Here is a 22,749-nt window from a genome sequence, read left to right as displayed (position 1 = left end):
TTGAAACATTGATGCCATGTAGATAGAACAACCCCATTTTCATGAAGCCATGGTCTACCGAGCAGCATGTTGTAGGAAGTTTTGGCATCTATGACATGAAATAATGCACTTGAGGTCATATTGTCCATTACTAATTCTATTCTTATAGCCCCAAGAGCCCTTTGCCCCCCTTGATTGAATCCTTGGATCATAAGACGACTGTTTGCAAGTTCCTCCATGGGAATGTTCAATTCTTTCATTGTGCGCAAGGGCATAATGTTGACTGCTAAACCTCCATCAATCAATATTCTATTCACCTTTTGCTCACGACTATAGCCTGTGATGAATAGTGGCCGATTGTGAAATCCAGAACCGAATGACAGATCGTCGTCAGTAAATGCCAAGGTTGTTACACAATCCTTTTCTGTTTCAGACTGACAAACTTCATCGAAGGAACTTCCTTGTAAATTTGTCATGTAGCAAGACACATCATCATGGTTATGCACTTCATCGTCATTCCATTGGATTTCGACTCTATTCGCGGTTGCATTATCTTCTTCAATTGTGATTTTCCCTTGGCGAACCAACTGCATGACTTTATCCTTGAATATTAAGCAATCATGAATAGGGTGTCCGACCAATCGGTGGTATTTGCAGTATTTTGGGTCATGCACTCGCTCAGCTTCTTCAGGACGCTTCATTTCTGGCAAGTCAATCAAGTTTGCTTTAACCAAATCATCGAATATTCCAGAAACATCAGAATCAAGAAAAGGATATTGCTTTGCTTGCATCTCTTTTAAAGTCAATCTTTTCCGCTCAATTTCTTGCGAGATTTCTTTCTTTGGGTTGTTCTTGTCACTTGTGCTTCCTTTTAACTTAACCGGGGTTGCATTAATTGGCATAGATTCTTTGATCGGGGTCCTAGCGAAAAACTTGCCTCCTTCCTTGGAACATTCTTTTTCTTTAGTTTTATGATGTTCTTGAGTCGGAGGCCCATTTGTCCCACTTGCAGCCATGCTTAGCTCCATATCATGAGCTCTTGTAGCCAATTCTTCAAATGTCTTTGGTTGGATTCCTTAAAGAATATATCGAAGTCCCCAGTGCATGCCTTGGATGCACATTTCGATGGCAGAGGATTAAGACAATCGGTCTTTGCAGTTAAGGCTCAAGTTTCTCCAGCGATTAATATAGTCAATGACAGGTTCTTCTTTCCATTGTCATAAGTTTGTTAGCTCAACCATACTGACTACTCGTCGGGTGCTGTAGAAACGATTGAGAAATTCTTGTTCTAATTGGTTCCAACTATCAATCGAGTATGGCTCCAAATCAGTGTACCAATCAAATGTGTTTTCCTTTAGTGAATGGACGAATTGCTTTACCAGATGGTCTCCATACGTGCCAGCGTTATTACATGTTTCAATAAAGTGAGCCACATGTTGCTTCGGGTTTCCTTTACCATCAAATTGCTGAAATTTTGGAGGTTGATAGCCCATCGGCATTCTTAGATTATCAATTCTTTGTGAATATGGTTTGGCATAAGCTAGGGAAGACTTTGAGCATCCATCAAATTTATCCTTGATAGTCCCCATAATGAACTCTTTTAGCTGGTCGATGGGGATTGTTCCATCGGATAAGACATGAAATTTACTTGTTGGAACCTTTTCTCTTTCTTCTGATGATGATTCAACGTCATCGTTAGTTTGATGATGTTTTCCTTTCATGTTGCTTCCGTCGGATGATCTATCTTGTCCATCAATTTTGTAATTTGAGAGTCTTGTTCTTGAACATGTCTCACGAGTCCTTCGATGGCTTTCGTCAGATTCGCTACTTGATATTCCAAAGTTTCGGCGATCGTCACCATCACGTGTGCCATATTTGAGGTGCACAACCAGTTTGATGATGATCGAGGAATGGATGATGAGTATTTGCCTTCATCTATTTTGATGGTTTCATTGAAGTGAGCTACTCCAGAGGATACTTAGATCCTTTTGGACATACTCCTTGTGACGAATCCAAGGCTTCCTATTGACTTTGTATAAGAAACATTCGTGTTTGAGATCTTATCATCGACCGACAATGTTGTCTCTGATGTTTTTTTTTTTTTTTGTTGAAGAGAAGAGATGAAGGGTAGAGAGGTCCCACTGGGCGTGCCAGAAATTTGTAATGCAAATTTTTTTATTTCGCAAAATCGCAAGAAATACCGATACAAATCGAATTTTTTGAAATTAAATGAAGTTTTGTGGATACAATATCTAAATGATCCCTTGATTATTCTCTTCAATGATGATCTCTGGTATAATTTGAATTTCTTGAATATTTGTTTTTCGTGGAAGGTGATTTGATTTTTCGGTAACGTTATTCAATGGGTCAAAACCTTGATATTGAATTAAATTTCAAAATTTGAGAAGAACGTGATGAACACCTTGAATCGTGCTTTGAACTTGTTGATCTTCAATTTGATGAAGAACAAGATTCTTTTGAATTTGGATGAATTTGAGGAAGAACACGATGAACGCCTTGAATCACGCCTTGAACTTCGTTGATCTTCTTGAGTTTGAAGAGCTTGAGTTGAGAGAATTTACGTCTTGAATTCTTCTCTACTTCTTTGCCTTCTGTGTTGTTTTTTTCTTGACCCTCCTCCGCCTCTCTATTTATAATCGAAGGATGCAAATTCTTTCCATTTTCATTTGATGAGGTGTCGTAATTTGATTGGCCCCTCTTGATTGATTTGGTGATTTCTTTCCATTAACCATAATATTTGATTTCAAATACTAAAAATATTAGTATTCTTTTCCATCTTATGCAAGATTGGATTTTAATACTAAAATGATAGTATTCTCTTCTCTTTAGTATAAGATTTGCAATCTTGATTTAAAATCTTGATTTAAAATCTTGATTTGCTCACAAAATATATTAAAATATCAATTAACTATTTATTTTTTGTAGGAATGTAATATCCCAATAAATAGAATTCTTTTTGATATTTAATATTATTTTGTACTTGTCATAATTTTATGGTCAACAAAATTAATTGTCTACAGACACATTTGCAAGTAACAATTTACTAAACGCATATTAACTACTAAGATAAATATATATTTAACTTTCTCAAAAAGAAAATAAAAATTAAAAAAAATAATTAATTAATTAATTCGTTAAAAACAACACAAACAATCAAGAAGTGGCACACAAAATTTAATTTTTTAAATGAAAGAAAATGAGGGTAAAACTGTAAATTCATAATTATAGTTCCACTTTTTAGTGCAAATTTTTAATCAAATTATTACAATTGATGGAAAATTATATTTTTTTTCGTATCCATTTTTATTGCATAAAACCCATTTGCAAGAAAATTATTTTTTGGAAAAATTGTAATTATAGTCTTGGATATTTGTTTACTGTGATTTTTATCCCCATTTTATCAAATTTTACTCTAGGTCTTTTATCTTTTTTTAAAAAAACAAAATATTAAACACGTATTAATTTGGAAAGAATCACACACATTTGTAAGTAACAATTTACTAAAATCACACTAACTACTATGATAAATATATGTAAACTTCCCCAAAAACAAAATAAACAATTTAAAACCATTCAATAATCAATTAATTTTTTAAAAACAACACGAACAATCAATAAGTGGCACACCTAATTTAATTATTAAATGAAGAAAACGAGGATAAAACCGTAAATCCATAATTAAAGTTGTTGAATAAAGCAGAGAGCTATTTTCTTCTTTTCAATGAACTGGTGACCTGGTATCAGCCTTCAAGGATCAGCAGCCAATGTGTAATGCGGAATGAGGCTGCCTAACCTTGTGAACAATAATGACAATAATAATAAGAACACAGTAATTGTTTCTTACAGTTCGAAGAATAAATGGCTTCTACGTCTCACCTTTTTCTATTTTCATAAGATATCCACTAAAAGATTTTGATATTTACAGCTTCTTAAACACCCACTTAAGTATGATTTAATATTGCCTAGTGAAATTCTGAGCAACAATTATTTTCACAATGAAAATAGGATACCGAACAAAAAGACTCACTTACTCAAATAACAAAGTACAAGTAAAATTATAGCAAGTAACACAAGATGATATCTGAATGGTTCTGATTTGAAAATGAGAATGTGCCTATGATAATTTCAACAATGCTTATGAGTTGTAAGAAAATGATCGTGTAAATATATATCTTGCTGAGGATAAGAAATAGCCTTATATAGATGATCTTCAAACGTTTGGATTTGAACAACTATAAATTTGTCGAGTTTTGATAATTAATGCACTTGTATAAACTGTTAAATATAATTTGATCTGCTCCAAAAGTAGAAGATGACATTAAATGCTTGACACAGTCTGTCAAATCAGTTAGATGTTGTTTTCCTTAAATAGAGTGGTGAGCATTCTAAATGTTCGATATGATGAATTTATGCTCTATTAGGTACAAGGATAAACAAAATGTTTGTAAAATGAGGGTTGTCGATATTTAATAGTGCTTATTCACTTAATTTAATAGACCATATTTTCCGTATCAGAAGTGAACGATCGGTCAGCTGCATTTTATCGGCTACCGTTGAATTTTATCTTTAGCTGAGTTTTGAGGGGCACATCATCAAAGCTAAAATGTTCTAACAATTTTTCATTTTTTTATGATGCCCAAATTCAACTCAATCCATTTATTTAAGAAGCAATCAAGAGTACAGAGCATATTGAAAAATAATTCAATGGTTCTGAATTCATATAAATATCTATGGTAGAACTTGAACTTTTTGCATATCCTCATTTTTTGCATCAACTTCCTTAAAAAATAAAAACAATTCAGAAATCTGAGATGTAAAGGAAGCCTGCACAAGATCCATATGAGAAGTAAAAAAGGCCTACAAATGAGCAATTTTATCATATAACTCCTGATGGTTTTGTTGCTGATTTGCCACTAGCTATTGATAACTCAAACAATGAGATTCAAGCTAAACATTCTGTTTTTCCATAACAGATTCATGAGATTCAATCATGGCAGCCTTGAGTTGAACAAAGGACTTCAAAAGTGATATTAAATCACCCTGATAATGCTCCATGTCCCTTATTATCCTTGTTTTGAAAAGATCAAACCCAGTCTTAGTGTCAGTGACAGCTTAACGAGTATCCCTGATCATTGTTTCGAGTGATCTGACCACTGTCTCCTAAAGAAGGAGAGCTCTAGATTCTGCTGTGTAATCTAGATGAATGAAAATATCAGTTTCAGCAGAAGGACCATCATCTGGCACAGATTCTTCGAGAATATTATCAGACTGAGGAACACCGATAAATATAGTCAATGTGTGATCAGTGTTTGAGGTGTCTTTAGCCATATCAATGTCAGTGTTTGGGAGCTACTGATTCATGGTTAATTGAGATTTCAACATTTACTTCTTTTCAAGTATCAACTGTTTTTTCTGTAAGTGGAAGCTAGGGGACTATTGGAACATTCAGAACATCATTAGTCTCTAGAGCCTGAACTAAAATAGGTTTTGGATAAGGAGGTGGAGGTAGTGCAGATACTAGATCAATTCTAATTTGATCCTGTGGAGGATCAATAGTCGTATCTTTAGTAAAAATTTCTAATTGAGCAATTGATTTAACCATATCATCCACTGTGGACAGATTCAGATCTCCAACAGATAGAAGAGATGAAGTTTTTTGCGGTTACTGAGATTGGACAACAATGATTGGTGAAGACACATGATTAAGTGAGACTCTGATAGTCATATTTGGCTTTAAGAGTACTCAGAGTTTCACTAAGCATGGAGATCTTTAATTTTTGCAGTAAGCAGTCTCTCTTTGTCATTGCTTTGGCAACAATGTTGGTTTTGGTCTTGGAAAAGACCAATGCTTCCAGTTTGACAGCCCACTCATCTTCTTTGTGTTCTTCTGAAGAACGACTCATCTCACAGTCCTTATTTACCCACTCATCAAAATAAATGATCTCATGATCAACAAAACATCAATATCCCACATGTAGGGATCAATCTGGGTCTGTACAGAGGATGATCTAGGAACATCTTCATCTTCACTGTCTTCAGCAGTGGGATCAGCTGTTATATTTCCTTTTCCTTTACACGAAATAAAAGGGCGATCTGACCCTAAATGGAGTATATTACGGTAACGGCTCTTAAATGATTACTCCTTTTGATCTAGGAGGAAAGATGAGAACAGATGAAGAACTTGCCTTGTGGGGTACTGCTGAAATGGGTTGGGGTAAAACTTGGACTACTGGTACTTTCTCATTAGTACTAACAGTTGATAGAGAAGCCACAAAAACATTTTTCTTTGATGCTTTATCCTTGGTGGTCCTAAGTTTCTTCTGTAGTAGCAATGAGATTGGTAGTACAATAGAACCTTCAGAGGTTGTTTCTCCGAGTCACTAGCCAAAACCAGCTTCCTCTTAGATTTCTTCTTGGTGGCTGGTGCTTGAGGCTCACCAAGTTCCTTTTTGATATACATAGTAGAAATGAGGGGAATCTTGGGTCGGAGGAGAAGAACATTAGAAACATCCCTCATTTTGGTCTAGCTCTAGTCCTGTGCTGTAAAGACTTGCTAATCTGAAAAGCAAAACTAGTTGCGTGTTTGGTGATCATGTATACCAAACATTATAGAGAACATAGGACAAGTTGATTGTTTTTCCTGCCTAGCCTGTGGCCATCACCAAAAACCTTTCTTTGGTGCTGGTATTAAAAGACCCAGCCTTCACCATTAGAGCCTTTGAGATAACGTCCATAAGAACTTGATATTCCACTTTCATCTCCTCTTTATTGCAAGAAATGGAGATGCCAGCATGAGAGAGAGAGAGAGAACTTGTTCTTCATCTGAGAAACAATTGAAGGAGAAAGCTTGGAGAAGTTTGATAGTCCTTCGGTAGGCAAAGAGAAGGTAGTGTTGGGTCTCGGGTTTTCTCGTACCCAAACGCAGCAAAAGTTTTTAAAAATTTTATTTTGATAATCAAAATATTGTTTGGACACTCGTATGGTTTCAATAAAATAAACATACAAAAGATGTTTAGTATATACCTTTAGTGAATTACTTCACTTGCGTCCAACTACTACGATATTAGCGGACTTAGCTCTTGTTGTAAATGTCTACGTACGTTCTTCAAATCTCCTTTTAATCATCGAATCAGGTCCACGACCGGATTACCAGTTCCTCTTCTAACTTGCACTAGAAAGTATAGAAGATCTTTTCATAGATATAGAACACACATAAGAAATCGACCCAATACCTTTTAATTAAAGTGGCCGAAAACTTCAACATTTTGAGAGCTGAAAATTTTCTTGCAAAATCATTGAAACTCACGAAGGAATGCTATGCAATAAGAATAAAGAAATCTTAATATTTTTTTAATCATCATTTACTTAATTAGTCTAATTAATTGAGTAAACTAAATATTTGGAGGAATTATGGTTGTGATTTTCGAAAATCACACACAATGAAATTAGCGGAGGCTATGGTTTAAGTATCATACTTAAAATAAAACATCTATGACCTAATTACCATAATACAATATTTGGGCAATGTGCTTGATTAATTAATTGGACTAGTCCAACTAGTTTAATTGATTAATCAAATTCCATTAAGAACTTTAATTATTTAGTATCAGCAAGAGTTCAGGGAAGAACAAGCCTCCGAAGAATTGGTTTCAAGACAAGTTCTCAAACAAGTAACTGAGCCAAGTGTTGAGGCTATACAGATAAAAACAGAAGTTCAATTTGTATATGAACAAATAAGTGTTGAAGAAGACAGACCAACAGTCCAGGAATCATCAGCTTCAACTGAACTGACTTCCACTTTGTTGGTTCCTGAGACATTTTTTCTTTCTGAAACTTCTATTCACAAAATTTCTACTGGAAAGAAGGCTAATGAAGAAATTGCTGCAACTACTGTTTATCCAGAACAACCTCATAATCCCTTAGTTCAAGAGAGATCAGTTGATGAAGTAGCAAAAGATGTTGACCGAAAAGCTAAAACTGGTCATCTAGCAGTTGTGAATTTCAGCGGGAAAGGGAAAGCCAAGGCTCTGAAGATCTCTCCCCTGAACTACCAATCGCAACTGAAGTGATGCTCGAAAGTATATTGTCAAATCTTACAGACCTTGGTTCAATCATCTCTCAATTGAAGTCAACTCAGTTGCTGCATTCTTTAAGTCTGGACACTCTCAAGGACCATACAATGAAAGCCTTGAAGAAACTGACCAGAGATGTGTCTGTCTTATTCACTACTATTAACAAAATGAAAAGAGAGGCAGTCACAGTACCTAAATTGGTCACTTCCCAGGAAATACTCGGCTAGAGGATCGATTTTGTACATTCAAGATTATCTAAAAAGATAGACATTGTTCAAGATCAACTGCTTGAAGTATTTGCACAAGTTGGTTCAACATTCTTACTGTTTTCCAAATTGGCGCGTGTTGACAAAAAAAAAGGAAAGAAGAGCAGCAGAAGAAGCAAACTGAGACTAGCAAGAAAAGAAGTGAACCAGTCTGAGGAAGCTTATTATTATTTTGTAACTTTTTTGAAATGTTTGTAAGAATCTCTGCTTATTTCTTTCAAAATTAATGAAAATTTCATTCTTATTTTCTACGAACCTGTACATTTTTTAAGAATTATTTTATCTACAAATCAGTCTCGGATAATCAATTTTCAGAATTTCAGATAATTCAGATAAATAGTTCAGAATTCCAAGTTTTGTCAAACATCAAAAATGGAGAAATTGTTGAAATTTATAAGTTTCAGAGTTTGACAAACTGACCAACCGAACAGAAGACCTGAACTAAACTAGTAACTAAACTGAATGAACGCAACTGATTTCATAACTAAAGGAAACTTATTGGACTGAATTAGACCAAGTAGAACTAAAGTAATAAAGTTCTCATAAGTAAGTTTCAAACTGATAAATTAGGAGATTGAAAAACAAATCGGAGGTCAGAACTGAAGAGTAGAACTGATAATATTCGCATAACTGATATGGCTAAACTGAATAAATCAAAACTGGACTGGAACATTCAAACTGAACATGAGTTAGAACTGATATAGATCAGCTGAACTGACCAGTCGACCAGCTTGACTACTGATCAGTTAGCCATATCATAAGTTGATCTCAGCAGACAAACTGACGATCTGTACCGAAGCAGAAGAAATGAAGCATAACAGTCTGATACATCGTACATCTGTCTGAAAAAGGTTGTCTACATGAAATAAAAGACGACTCAACAGACATCATTAATTAATGCATTCAATGTGACCGTTGGGAACAAAGACTATAAATAACTGAGAAGTTCGTTCTTGAAGAAGAGAGAAAAAGTGAATGAAAAATAACGGCCAGTAATGAACTACAAGCTCAATCAGTTATTTAGTCAGTTGCGATTTACTTTCAAGTTTCTATTCGGTTTGAAAATCGCAAATTCTAGCTCATAGTTCATTGATTTATTCATAGCATTCAGGCTACTTATTTAAGCTATTCAGTTATCAATTGATAAGTGAAAGAAAGGCTAAGAGTTTCAGTTTGGCATTGTTTAAATCCAACTGAAGTGAGTTATTACATTTTATTGTAAATAATCAAAGTCTTTCAGTGAATTCCTATTCTTGAGATAGAAGTGGTGATATATGAGCATTTGAAGTCTCTGAACATCTATAAAAATCCTTGTGTCCATCATTTTTATTTATTTAGTTATCAAGATACCCTAGTCAAAATATTCAATTTATATTTCAGTTTATTTCCGTAATATGATTATTAGTTATCGAATTAAAATATCATAAAATAAGATTAAAATATCACTTTTATCTTTTACTCATAAAATAAAGTAATATTCTAAAACTAGAAGATGTAAAGATAAATTGTCTTTAAATCCCAAAACACAGTCAATGTCAAGGAGAAAATGATTATATACTCTTTAACCAAAAAAATAAAAAAATGTGTGCTCTCGATCTCCATGTATCTTTCCGCATATGAAAATCGATACAAAATATTGAAATTATAATACTGATATATGATATTTGAGTAAAAATTATTTCAGATCTGATACAAAATATAATATTTGAGTATAAAATTAGAATTACTTTATTAATATCAATAGTTGCTATAGATGTTTGGGTATTAATTGAAGAAATTTTAGGTATTAAATCAACGGTAAATTTAAGAAAAATGCATATGCCAACATTTCAATTAAGATTCAGTACCTAGACATATTTTTTTAGGAATCAATACCTGAAAAATATATACTTTTAGTTTTAACCCTTATAAGACAAAATTTACATTTTTACCCTTTATATTATTTAAATAAATATATTATTTTATTCACAAACATTACATGTGTCTTTTTCATTTAAAATATAATTTTTAAAAAATATTGTTTCTCAATTATTATGGAATAAAAGTAAATACTTATTTTGACATACAAAGTATCTATTATGGGGTTTCAGATACTTGATTTCGCTCTTTGAATACTCCAAATATATAAGAAAATACTGTATTTTCGAGCATTGATCATAAATTCAGTCATTGTTGGTCTTTTAATGAAAAATACATTAGGATGACTTATTCATGTCATTTTATTTTTAAAAAAAAAACATAGGTCATCACTCATCATGAAATAAGATTAAATATTTATTTTGAACTCCAAAATACCTATTTTGGAGTTCCAAATGTTTGATTTGACTCTATAGATACTCCAAATGTTTAAGAAAATACTGGATCTTCGAGCTATTACAATAAATTCAATAATTGTTGGTCTTTTAATTGGAAATGCATTAAGATGACTTATTCATGTCATCTAATTTTTGAAAAAACACAGTTTCTTACTCATTGTTGAATTAGAAAAAAGTACTTATTTTGATCGATAAAATACCTATTTTGGGGTTCCAAATATTTGATTTGGCTATTTGAATACTTCAAATGTGTAAAAAAATACTTAAGTTTCAAGTAATATTAAGTGACGTTTGATGGTGTCATTTGTGAAGTTAAAATGTGATACTTAAATTGGTACAAATAGTATCTAATTAGAGTCATAAATAAATGATTTTACCCCGTAAATACTCATATCCAATTATTTGAGAATGCCAAAATATAATTTGAAGTTAATATTAAGTGACATCGATGATGAAATTCGTGAAGTAAAAATGTGATACTTAAATTAATACAAATAATACATAATTCGAGTCCACAAATACTTGATTTTACCTTCTAAATACTCAAATTCGATTGAGTATGTCAAAATACATAGTTCGAAGATAATATTGAATGTTATTTGATGATGAGATTTGTGAATAAAAAACGTGCTACCTAAATTGATACAAATAGTACCTAATTTGATTTCACATATACTTGATTTACTCTTTTAAGACTCAATTTTGATTATTTTTGGATATAAAAAATATAGTTTCAAGTAATATTGAGTTACTTTTGATGTGTCATTTGTGAAGTTAAAATATGATACCCAAATTAGCACAAAAAGTATCTAATTCGAGTATATATCAATACTTAATTTTACTATCCAAATGAGAAGTACTTAATTTGAGTTTGCAAATACTTGATTTCGTAAATGAGATACTCACAATATGTATTAAAATACTGGATATTCGAATAAGAAAAGTAAGTTCACCAAGTGTTGGTATTTTTATAGAATATACATTTGGATGACATATTCATCTAATTTAATATTTAAAAAAAAAAAACAAATTCTCAACTAAACATGAAAATTTTAAAGTACTTATTTTTACTTGAGATGTACCTAATTTGAGTTTGCAAATACTTGATTTCGTAAATGAGATACTCTCAATATATATTAAAATACTGAATATTTGAATAGACAACGTAAGCTCACCAAATATTGATATTTCTATGGAATAAGCATTTGGATGACATATTCATCTCATTAATATTTTTTTGTAAAAGAAAAAACAAATTCCCAACTAAGCATGTAAATTTTAAAGTATTTATTTTATTTGAGAAGTACCTAATTTGAGATTGCAAATATTTGATTTTGTATATGAGATACTCATAATATGTAATAGAATATTGGATATTCGAATATACAACGTAAGCTTACCAAATGTTTATTTTTCCTTGGAAGATGCATTTAGATGACATATTCATCTCATTTAATATTTTTTTGTAAAAAAACAAAAAAAATTCCCAGCTAAGTATTTAAATTTTAAAATATTGAGTCTTACTTGAGAAGTATTTAATTTGAGTTTGTAAATAATTGATATCTTGAATGAGATACTCACAATATGTATTAAAATACTGGATATTCGAATAGGCAACGTAAATTAACCAAGTGTTGTTCTTTTCATGGAAGATATATTGATACGAAGAGTATCTAAATTGGTGAAGTTAAAAATATGATAGCTAAATTGGTACAAAGAGTATCTAATGCGAGTTCGTAAATACTTGATTTTACTCTCTAAATACTTATATCCTAACTATTTTGGGATGTCAAAATATATAATTTGAAGTTAATATTGTGTGGTCTTTGATGATGACATTCGTTAAGTAAAAATGTGATACCTAAATTAATACAAATAATACCTAATACGAGTCCACAAATACTTGATTTTACCATTAGATACTCAAATTCGATTATTTGATGATGTCAAAATATATAATTTGAAGTCAATATTAAGTGACCTTTGATGATGAGATCCGTGAAATAAAAATGTGATACCTAAATTGTTAAAAGTATTACATAATTAGATTCAACTGATAATTGATTTTATCATTTAAAAACTCAAATTTGATAATAAGTATAATGAAAGAATATTGATACATATAATGAATGATTACTAATAAATATTATGAATGAATACTAATGTGGATGATATCAAATGAAGTATTGCCTTGTCATTTAATGAATACCAACAAGTATTGTGAATGAATATTAATGATATTATAAATTAATACTCATAAGTATAAAGAAAATAATACTAATAAGTATAATGAATAATTACCAATAAGTATTATGTCAAATAAGAATAATTGTCAAATAAGTCATTCAATGAATATCAAAAGTATTGTCAATTAATATTGATGAGTATTTTATAAATCATTAATTCAAAAATCGATAGATATACTTAAAATGCAAACTTCAAGCTCATTCACGAACTATGTTCATAATGCATCTTCCAATTAGTCCACGATGAATAATGAACTGTGTTTATTTATTTAAATGATATGAATAAGTATCATAATGAATTTTCCAAGGAAAGATTGCATATTCGAATATCCAGTATTTTAATGCATATTGTGAGTATCTCATTTACGAAATCAAGTATTTGCAAACTCAAATTAGATACTTCTCAAGTAAAACTAAGTACTTTAAAATTTTCATGCTTATTTGAGATTTTTTTTTACCAAAAAAATATTAAATAAGATGAATATGTAATCCAAATACATATTTTAATGGAAAGACCAATACTTGATGAACTTACGTTTGCATATTCAAATATCAAGTAGTCTATTTATATATTATGAGTATCTCGTGTACCAAATCAAGTATTTGCATTATTAAACTAGGTACTTCTCAAGTAAAATTAAGTACTTTTAAACATCCATGCTTATTTGAGAATTTGTTTTTTTTTTTTACAAAAAAATATTAAATGAGATGAATATGTCATCTAAATGCATATTCCATAGAAAGACCAACACTTTGTGAACTTAAGTTTCATATTCGAATATCCAGTATTCTATTACATATTATGAGTATCTTATGTACCAAATCAAGTATTTGAAATATGAAATTATGTACTTCTCAAGTAAAATTAAGTACTTTAAAATTTTCATGCTTATTTGGGAATTTGATTTTTTTTTTACAAAAAATATATTAAATGAGATAAATATGTCATCCAAACGAATCTTCCGTGGAAAGCAAACACTGGGTGAACTTACGTTGGATATTCGAATATCCAGTATTCTATTACATATTATGAGTATCTCCTGTACCAAATCGAGTATTTACAAACTTAAATTACGTAATTTTCATCCAAATGCATATTCCATGAAAATACCAAAACTTGGAGAATTTACATTGCCTATTCGAATATCCAGCATTTTGTTACATATTGTGAGTATCTCATTTACGAAATCAAGTATTTGCAACTCAAATTAGGTACTTCGCATGTAAAACTAAGTACTTTAAAATATTCATGCTTATTTTAGAATTTGTTTTTTGTTTTTTTACAAAAAATATATTAAATGAGATGAATACGTCATCCAAATGCATTTTCCATGAAAAGTCAACACTTGGTGAACTTACGTTGCATATTTGAATATCCAGTATTCTATGACATATTATGAGTATCTCCTATATCAAATCAAGTATTTACAAACTCAAATTAGATACTTCTCATCCAAATGCGTATTCCATGGAAATACCAACACTTGGAGAACTTACGTTTTTTACTATTCAAATATATAATATTTTAATACATATTGTGAGTATCTCATTTACGAAATCAAGTATTTGCCAACCAAAATTAGGTACTTCTCAAGTAAAACTAAGTACTTTAAAATTTTCATGCTTATTTGAAAATTTTTTTTTAACAAAAAAATATATTAAATGAGATGAATATGTCATCCAAATGCATTTTCTATTGAAATACCAATACTTGGTGAATTTACGTTGTCTATTCGAATATCCAGTATTTTAATACATATTGTGAGTATCTTATTTACGAAATCAAATATTTGCAAACTCAAAATAGGTATTTCTCAAGTAAAACTAAATATTTTAAAATTTACAAATAGGTATTTCTCAAGTAAAACTAAATATTTTAAAATTTATATGCTTAGTTTGGAATTTAATTTTTTTTACAAAAAAATATTAAATGAGATGAAACACACAATTAATTTGGTGGATAAAATTATATATTTATTTAAATAATAAAAGGGCAAAAATGTAAATTTATCTTTGTAGGGAGCTAAAACTAAGTTTGTAGAGTTGTCAGATATTGATTTGTAAAAAAACTCATATAGGTACTGAATCTTAAACAAAAGGTTTACAGAGGTATTTTTTTGAAATTTGCCCTTAAATCAACACATTGATTTATATATTTATTGAAACGTCCTCGAATTTTTTTTAAATCATAAACTCGAAAATACTATTAAAATAACTTATCCTTTTTATAAATCATAATAATTTAATATTTAATCTCAAGTGTATCATAATATTTCTAAATCATCGATTAACCAAAAATCTTACGCAGTACCTTTAAAAAGATCAACTAACATAAAATTTAAAGCATAAAAATATCTCTATTAAAATCATTAACATAAATATTTTTCTAACAATCTAGTGCAGAAACATAAAGGTCTCTCGGGAGTGTACTGATGCACTCGATCTACTCAATCGTCAGCGCCTCCCATAAAATCATCAAATCCTGCATCATACAAACCTAATGAGTCTAATGATTCAACATGTTCTTAACATGAGTAACAAATAATACATATACAATCACATCCATAAAAATCATACTTTTATTTAAAATAATCTTTTGAATATAAATAAACCATTTAAAATCATTTAAAAATCATTTAAGCATAAATAAATCATTTTAAAATAGCTTTAAGCATAGATCATATATCATAAAATCATTTTCATCGTAAAGCTTTCAATCATATATCATTTTGGGTGAAGTTTGATCCTTGAAAGTGACAAGCTTTTATCCTTTGGTCGACTGATCAGTCTTCAGCTCCACATGATCCATGGAGGTGAGCACTAGGCTCCACCGTGGAAATACGATCGTCGGGGCTCCCTCGGGGCCTTTTCCCATAGACGGGACTCCCTCTGGGGCCTTTTCCTATAAATGGACTCCCTCTGGGCCTTCTCCCGTAAATGAGCTCCTTCTGAGGTCTTTTTCCCTCACTACATCCCACAAAATCATATATCATTTGTCACAGTCAATTCATATCTCTCAAAATATTTTTCATTTTCTTTTAAAAGCATAAAATATCGTACTTTTTCAAAAATAGGATTTTAAACAATATAAATTGCACAGATTTACCATAAATCCTAAAATATCAATTTTTCATTAATATCATCATTTTAAAATCATAAGTTATCATTTAACATACGTTATGATCCTTCGGGAGTCGGGACGCTGCCAAGCTTTTAAGTATTTTCCAAGTATAAAATTACCGTTTTGTCTATAGACGTAAAAATTCTCGATTTTATCTTTTTCTTGCTTAATGACATGGATTTATTCCAAATAGTTATTTAAGCTTAAATATAATTTTTCATAATTTTATTTGACATAATTCGGGACTTTTCAATTAATTCTTTAATTAACTATTCGAGATGCGATTAAATTATGAATAAATTCAAAACTCATTATTTTGATCCCAAATTTCAAACATAACCTTTTTATTACCTAATCTACCCTTGTGAGCCATGAACCATACCCGTGGACCCATGGTCCCAATTTTAGTTCATTAAATATCGTTTTTGACCCTCGCTCGAACACACCGAGACATCCCCTAATTTACTCGAGCCATGGTCGAGCCACCTCGAGCCAAACCCAAGCCAACCCATCTAAGCACCCTCCTGACCAACCTTGACCCAAGGAACCAGACCCTAAGTTGCTCAAACCTTTCTGCCCCTCAACCCAATTGCATGCATGTGTATATGTGTGTATCCTAGTTGCACTAGGACTCCTAGTTAGCCTAGAACACTTCCAGTCGAGCCACCACCAAGGGCACCTGACCCTAACCGATCCTGGACCACTCCCAGACAAACCAAGCCCAGCCCAGATCTCTGGACCCCTACAGTGAACCACTTGAAGCAAGAACAAGCTGCGCGCACACATTAGCTGCTTCCTCACGTTCCAACCGAGCCAGCAGCAAACCCAGCCGCACCATCCCCTTGTCCAGCCCTTGACCATCTCCACTGGACCTTGACAGACCACCCTGGCTCGCCCCCAGGCCAGCCGCAAGCCTCCTTGTCTGCTGCTGTCAAAACGAGCATGGGGGGAGTCCTAGTTCACTAGGACTCTTCCCTAGCCAATCCCTTGCCCTTAGCCGCCCTGGGACCCAACCCAGCCCTAGACTGAGAACACCCTGATCCTGACCCAGCCCCAACATCCCCTACATAGTAGCCGCACCCCTAAACCAAGCCATGAATGAAAATTGTCCTAGAAAACCCCTAGGACTCCTAACCCTTAATGTGCGATTATTCCAGCCTTGATTTACCTTTAAATTAATCATGTTTTATCCAAATTTCATGTTGCGTTGGCAGCGTAGTCGTTGGAAATCATAAAAATGTTGAAACTTTTGAAAATATTTGACAACACCATGAACCAATCGTACAAACATATTTACCACACATAAACAATTAAATCATGCATATTATGATTTGTATGATGTTTAAAAGGGTTTAGAAAACACGTGCCTTTGCGTTTAAAACGCTCGAATAATAGATCATTGAGGAGGGTGCGACGTTGGACGACCGGAAGACGAAGAACCCTAGCCTTTCTTTCCTTCCTATTTTTTCGAAAATTGTGGTGTGTTGAGAGTGAGTTGTGGTGTTTAAAAATCCTAGGTGACTTATTTATAATTAATCAACATGATGATATGCTTTGGTTTTGGGCTTGCAAGTTTAGGAAAAATTGGGCCTACTTTAAATAATTAAATTGAGCTCAATAACACTTATTTAATTAAAACATAAAAGTTTATAAAATTAGTTTATCAAAAATAATATTTTTGATCCTTTAAAACTCTTTGTTTGCCCAAAACCGTCTTCCTGAGAAAAATCGAGCTCGACTCGTAAAATAATTCGAACTTAACATTTTCAGAAAAATTAAATCATTTTAATCATATTTGGAAGCCTTGCAATTATTTAATGAAAAATAAATATTCTTGTCTTGGTCGTTCCTGGTCTCCTTTTCCCTGCCTATTATCGAATATTCGGATAAAATCCTTCAATTTCATGAAATTATGTCATATAATCATTTAATCATGCAATATACCTTTAATCATTTAATAAATATGATGCAATCATTTAAAATAAATTAAATAAAAGAATTAAGTAATTAAAAGAATTTTGTATGCATGTGGTTTACGTGAGTTTGGTTTTTCGAACGCTAAATTTTTTATATCATTTTACTCAAACTAAGTGCAAAATAATGATTTACGCTTTCTGAGAAATGAAATCTGAGAAATATACATGTCAGTATTTTTATGTTCCAAATATATATTTTTATCAAATCTAAAATAGTTGATGTTGAAATTTATATATTCAATTATTTATTCCTATTTTTTTTTTATATCGGAGAGAATATGTGGGCTCAAGAATACAAAATAATTTATGGTAAATCATGTCAAATCATTTTCTGAATTTAAAGGCAATTTACCTCGATTTAATTACGTTAGTTTCCAATTCAGAAAATTACTGCAAACAAGTAAATACGAGGAATGACTTGTGGGGGTCCCATTCTTGTGATTGGGTCTCATTTGAGACCGTCTCACGGATCTTAATTTGTGAGACATGTCAACCTTACAGATATTCTCTTAGTATAAAAAGTAATAATTTTTCATGGATGACCCAAATAAGATATCTGTCTCACAAATACGATCGGTGAGACCGTCTCACACAAGTTTTTGACCGTTCTTTAATGTTGATGCGCAAACAAGATGTTTCCAAGTAAAATCAAAACTCCAATTTTCCCTAATTTTAATTCTCATTTTCAACCGTTTATCTAATTTAAAATTTTCATAATAATTTTGTTTATTTTCGATTTGCTTAGTTAACAAAGTAGTTAAATTAATCTAATCACACATAAAATCCGTCATGAAAAATAAATAGTTTTGTGTGATTGAAGTTGAATAACAACTATCATCAGCTCACCTAATTTGGAAGATTTAATTTTCCTCCGAGCAAATCCAATTTCTTCAACTCTAATCTTCGAACCCTGCCCTTTTCTATGCCTCTCCTCAACGCGTTTGCTGCTTTACTTTCCTAATTTCGCTTCCAAGATCCGATCTTTTTCGACTCTTTTTTGGGTACATTTGAAGGTTTTATCCCAGATCAGTGGCGACTAAAAACACCCTGCGATCCATTTTCTGTTTAACAATCTTCGGCGTGAAGGGTCACTCTCAGATCGTAAGTTATTTCTCTGCTTTTGTGTTTTGATTTCAATGCAGTTGTACAGTTTTTGAGTTTGATTTCGGCATCCCATTTTTGGTGTTAACTTCATAAAGTAGTATTGAATTGTTGTTTGTGAATTTGATTGGAATATATATTGGATATTCAGGGCTCTGCGTAAATGAAGGAATCGACAGACCCCATCGGCCAAAATCTGATAAAGTTTATAAGCAATGTGTGTTTCTCGGTTTTCGTATTTTCAGTGCTCATTTTTACTGTAATTGCCATCACATACCAACCCCCTGATCCATGGGAATCCTCCAGAACATTAACTAAGGTTTTCACGGAAGTTGAAAGTGCTACTTTTCAAACCGACACCTCTGTCCTAAAAACTGGCGAGGACGTTGCTGCTGCTCCGGTGGCAATGCCTGTGGGATCACTGGCACCTATTACTGAAGCTACTATAGAGAAATCTGAAGAGGGACTTACAGATACCGTGGCCTTGAAATCCGGTTGTGGGGATGTGGCAGTTGTCAATTGTTCAGATCCTAGGGTTTTGACGGCAATTCAGAGGTTTAACTTGAAGACTTTTAAGGCAATTGCATTTTTGGAGTACCAAACTCCTGTTAATGGATCTAATCCAGATGAGTGTGATGTGGCTTGGAGGTTTAGGAACAAGAAAGAGAAATCTTGGAGGAAGTATAGGGATTTTCGAAGGTTTAAGATGGGTTTTACGGATGATTGTGCTTACAAGGTGGTTCGTCCAGGGCGCTGGCATTCCGGTGTAAATGCTCGTCGTCCAGGGATTAGATTCAATCCGTCGACTGACAATGAGAAAGCTAAAGTTCTTCCGGCAATTATGGATGATGATATCAATGACACCATTCCGGTGTTGGCATCAGATTCTGCTTTTCGTAAGGGAAGGTACTTGTACTACTCGAGGGGTGGGGATTACTGTAAAGGGATGAATCACTATCTGTGGAGCTTTTTGTGTGCTCTGGGTGAAGCCCAGTATTTGAACCGGACTTTTGTGATGGATTTGAGTATATGTTTAGCTTCTACATACACACAGACCCATAAGGACGAGGAAGACAAAGATTTCAGATTCTACTTTGATTTTGAACATCTGAAAGAGGTGGCTTCAATTGTGGAGGAAGGTCAGTTTCTAAGAGATTGGAAGAGATCGGACAAAAGTCATAGGACGAAAATTCCTGTTAGAAAAGTGGCAAGCTATAAGGTGACACCAATGCAATTGAAGAAAGACAAAAGCCCAATCATATGGCGGCAATTTGATACTCCCGAGCAGGAAAACTATTGGTATAGAGTATGTGAAGGTCCAGCGGCTAAATATATAGAGCGGCCATGGCAAGCTCTTTGGAAATCAAAGCGACTAATGAATATAGTTTCGGCTATTAGTGGGAGCATGGACTGGGATTTTGATGCTGTTCATGTGGTTCGAGGAGAGAAGGCACAGAATACGGAGATGTGGCCTCATTTAGATGCGGACACATCCCCAGATGCCATTGTTTCTAAACTTGATGGCATAATCGAACCATGGAGAAATCTATATATTGCCACCAATGAACCCTTCTATAATTACTTTGATAAGCTGAGGTCTCGTTACAAAGTTCATTTACTTGACGATTACAGCCATTTGTGGGGAAATACTAGTGAATGGTACAATGAGACGACAAATCTGAATGGTGGTCGATCCGTCGATTTTGATGGTTACATGAGAGTGGAAGTGGACACTGAGGTCCTTTATAGGTCAAAAACTCGGGTAGAGACGTTCTATAACTTGACCAAGGATTGCAAGGATGGAATCAATACATGTGAAACAGGTTAAAGTAGCTATTTAATCGTTTCCCAACTTGTTGTACGTTGATTCAACCTCTTTTTACCCGTCTATTACATATTGTATTGATGTACCATTCTATTTCTTGGCATTTACCTTCTCCTTATTTTCTTCCTTGGAAGCTTATATCTGTTTTTGTAATGATGTGTTCTTTGTTCCAGTTTGACAACAAATGTACTTGCAGTTGCATAATGAATAACCGCTTAATTGCCACATTTGATTCGATGGGGGAAGGGGAGGTCAAATTCATTTGAAGCATTTGTTTGGGATACAAATGATCCATAGTTGCAATATCTGTACAGTAACCAAAACGTCTATATACAGTGGTAATTAATAAAAATGACAAGCATAGAATTTAGAAACGGAAACAAAGTTTTCCATTCTCCGGTCTTCTATATTCCAACTTCTACTCTCTGACACTTGACGGTGCAATGGTGCATAAGCCTGCATCAGGAGCAGATGCAGGTCATGTTGCACAAGCCTGCATCAGGAGCAGATGCAGGTCATGTTTAACCCCACTCCATAGTATAACCAATTCCAGTCATAGAGCCGAGTCTTTTGTTTTCGAGAGACAATCTTATTCTTACCCCTGTCACCCATGATTATTAGCCGTTGATTAAATGCAGTGCGTAACGGGGTTTGGTTGTTTGTTCGACCCGTCATTCTGATTCTCAGTTTTGGGTTTACATTGATTAGAAGACATACATATTTTTATATTTGTCAGGATCTTGCAGTTATTAGGAGAATGAACTTGAAATGAGACCAATTTTCTTGTTTGCAGAAATAATGTTAAAAGCCTAGATTTCAATACCTCCATCTTATCTATATCACCACCACAGCTGTGTTGGCTGATATTATGATATTTCTTGCTGAATGTAGGATGAATCCTTCCTCCGCACCTTTTTCAAATGGTCCAAGCAAGAAGTCATGGGTATCCATCATCAGTGTTCAACATGCCTACCTGTTTAAGGAAAAACACAAATAACTATGAATATTTCAGGTTCTATGCAAAACCATATTTGTAAATTTCTTTATTGTTCACATTTCAGACTAATTATTTCTTTCCATTTAAGTTTTGTTTTGAAACTTTTTGTATGGTTTTGTACTGATTAGGCTTTTTATCGAAGAGTTTAGATTCCCCGTGTTTCTATCAAGTTTGGAAGGCAGTCCATTCGAAGCGACTTTATTATACATAAATACAAAAAAAAAACAAATAAATAAGATGCCAAATATGTATTTAATGTCGGTTTTTGTTTTTCGTAAAGTTGTATTTTTTAAGAACTTTCATGAATCTGAAGTGAATTTTCAAACTTATCGAACCAAGTGGAAAATAATGGATAAACTTAAAAAAAAAAACCAGTTACTTTGCACACGCGATGCGTGTGTGTACAATTTTTTTTATAATTACAGAAGAATTAAAGTGAAATTTGACAAATTATCGAGGGGTTAAAGTGTTATTTGAATTGTTGAAATAAAAAAAATAAAAATAAAAATGTAATATTAGTATCATACAAAGACAAATTTGAAAGGAAAAAATTTGGTTTCTATTTTTGTATTAAATTAAGTACAACCTTTATATATAGACAAAGACTGGACAAATAATATTCTTTTAAAAAAATTGAGAGGGGAGTAAAATCATTTTTATGCCACTCTCCCCCGCCTCCTACGAAGCCCTCAGTTTACCTTATGAAATATATAAATAATTATATGATATTGTTATTGTATATACACATTACAAAGTAAAACTTAAGTAAATTAATAGTATTATGACCACAAAACTTTATTAATTTAAAAAGATATTAATTAATGGATACT

The 22,749-nt window shown here is 32.6% G+C and overlaps 1 protein-coding gene across 2 annotated transcripts; it reads left to right on the top strand.

The window, feature by feature from the left end:
- The first annotated feature begins 18,800 nt into the window (after window positions 1–18,800).
- Window positions 18,801–21,157, top strand: LOC142528903 (uncharacterized). Of its 2 annotated transcripts, none has more exons than XM_075634171.1 (2): window positions 18,801–19,097; window positions 19,249–21,157. In XM_075634171.1, the coding sequence occupies exon 2, from the start codon at window positions 19,261–19,263 to the stop codon at window positions 20,923–20,925; it is 1,665 nt and encodes a 554-aa protein (XP_075490286.1). In that variant the 5' UTR covers window positions 18,801–19,097; window positions 19,249–19,260; the 3' UTR covers window positions 20,926–21,157. The 2 variants fall into 2 exon arrangements, with proteins under 2 accessions (XP_075490286.1, XP_075490287.1); XM_075634172.1 differs by having other exon boundaries at window positions 18,801–19,101.
- The last annotated feature ends 1,592 nt before the right edge of the window (window positions 21,158–22,749 follow it).

This window comes from Primulina tabacum, chromosome 16 (genome assembly GCF_025594145.1).
Source record: "Primulina tabacum isolate GXHZ01 chromosome 16, ASM2559414v2, whole genome shotgun sequence".
In the NCBI taxonomy this organism is placed as follows: Eukaryota; Viridiplantae; Streptophyta; class Magnoliopsida; order Lamiales; family Gesneriaceae; genus Primulina; species Primulina tabacum.
This window is presented reverse-complemented; position numbering and strand designations above follow the sequence as displayed.

What these genes read in the sequence shown, in the direction of transcription:
- LOC142528903 (XM_075634171.1), top strand. Translation starts at nt 19,261, where the DNA reads ATGAAGGAATCGACAGACCCCATCGGCCAAAATCTGATAAAGTTTATA.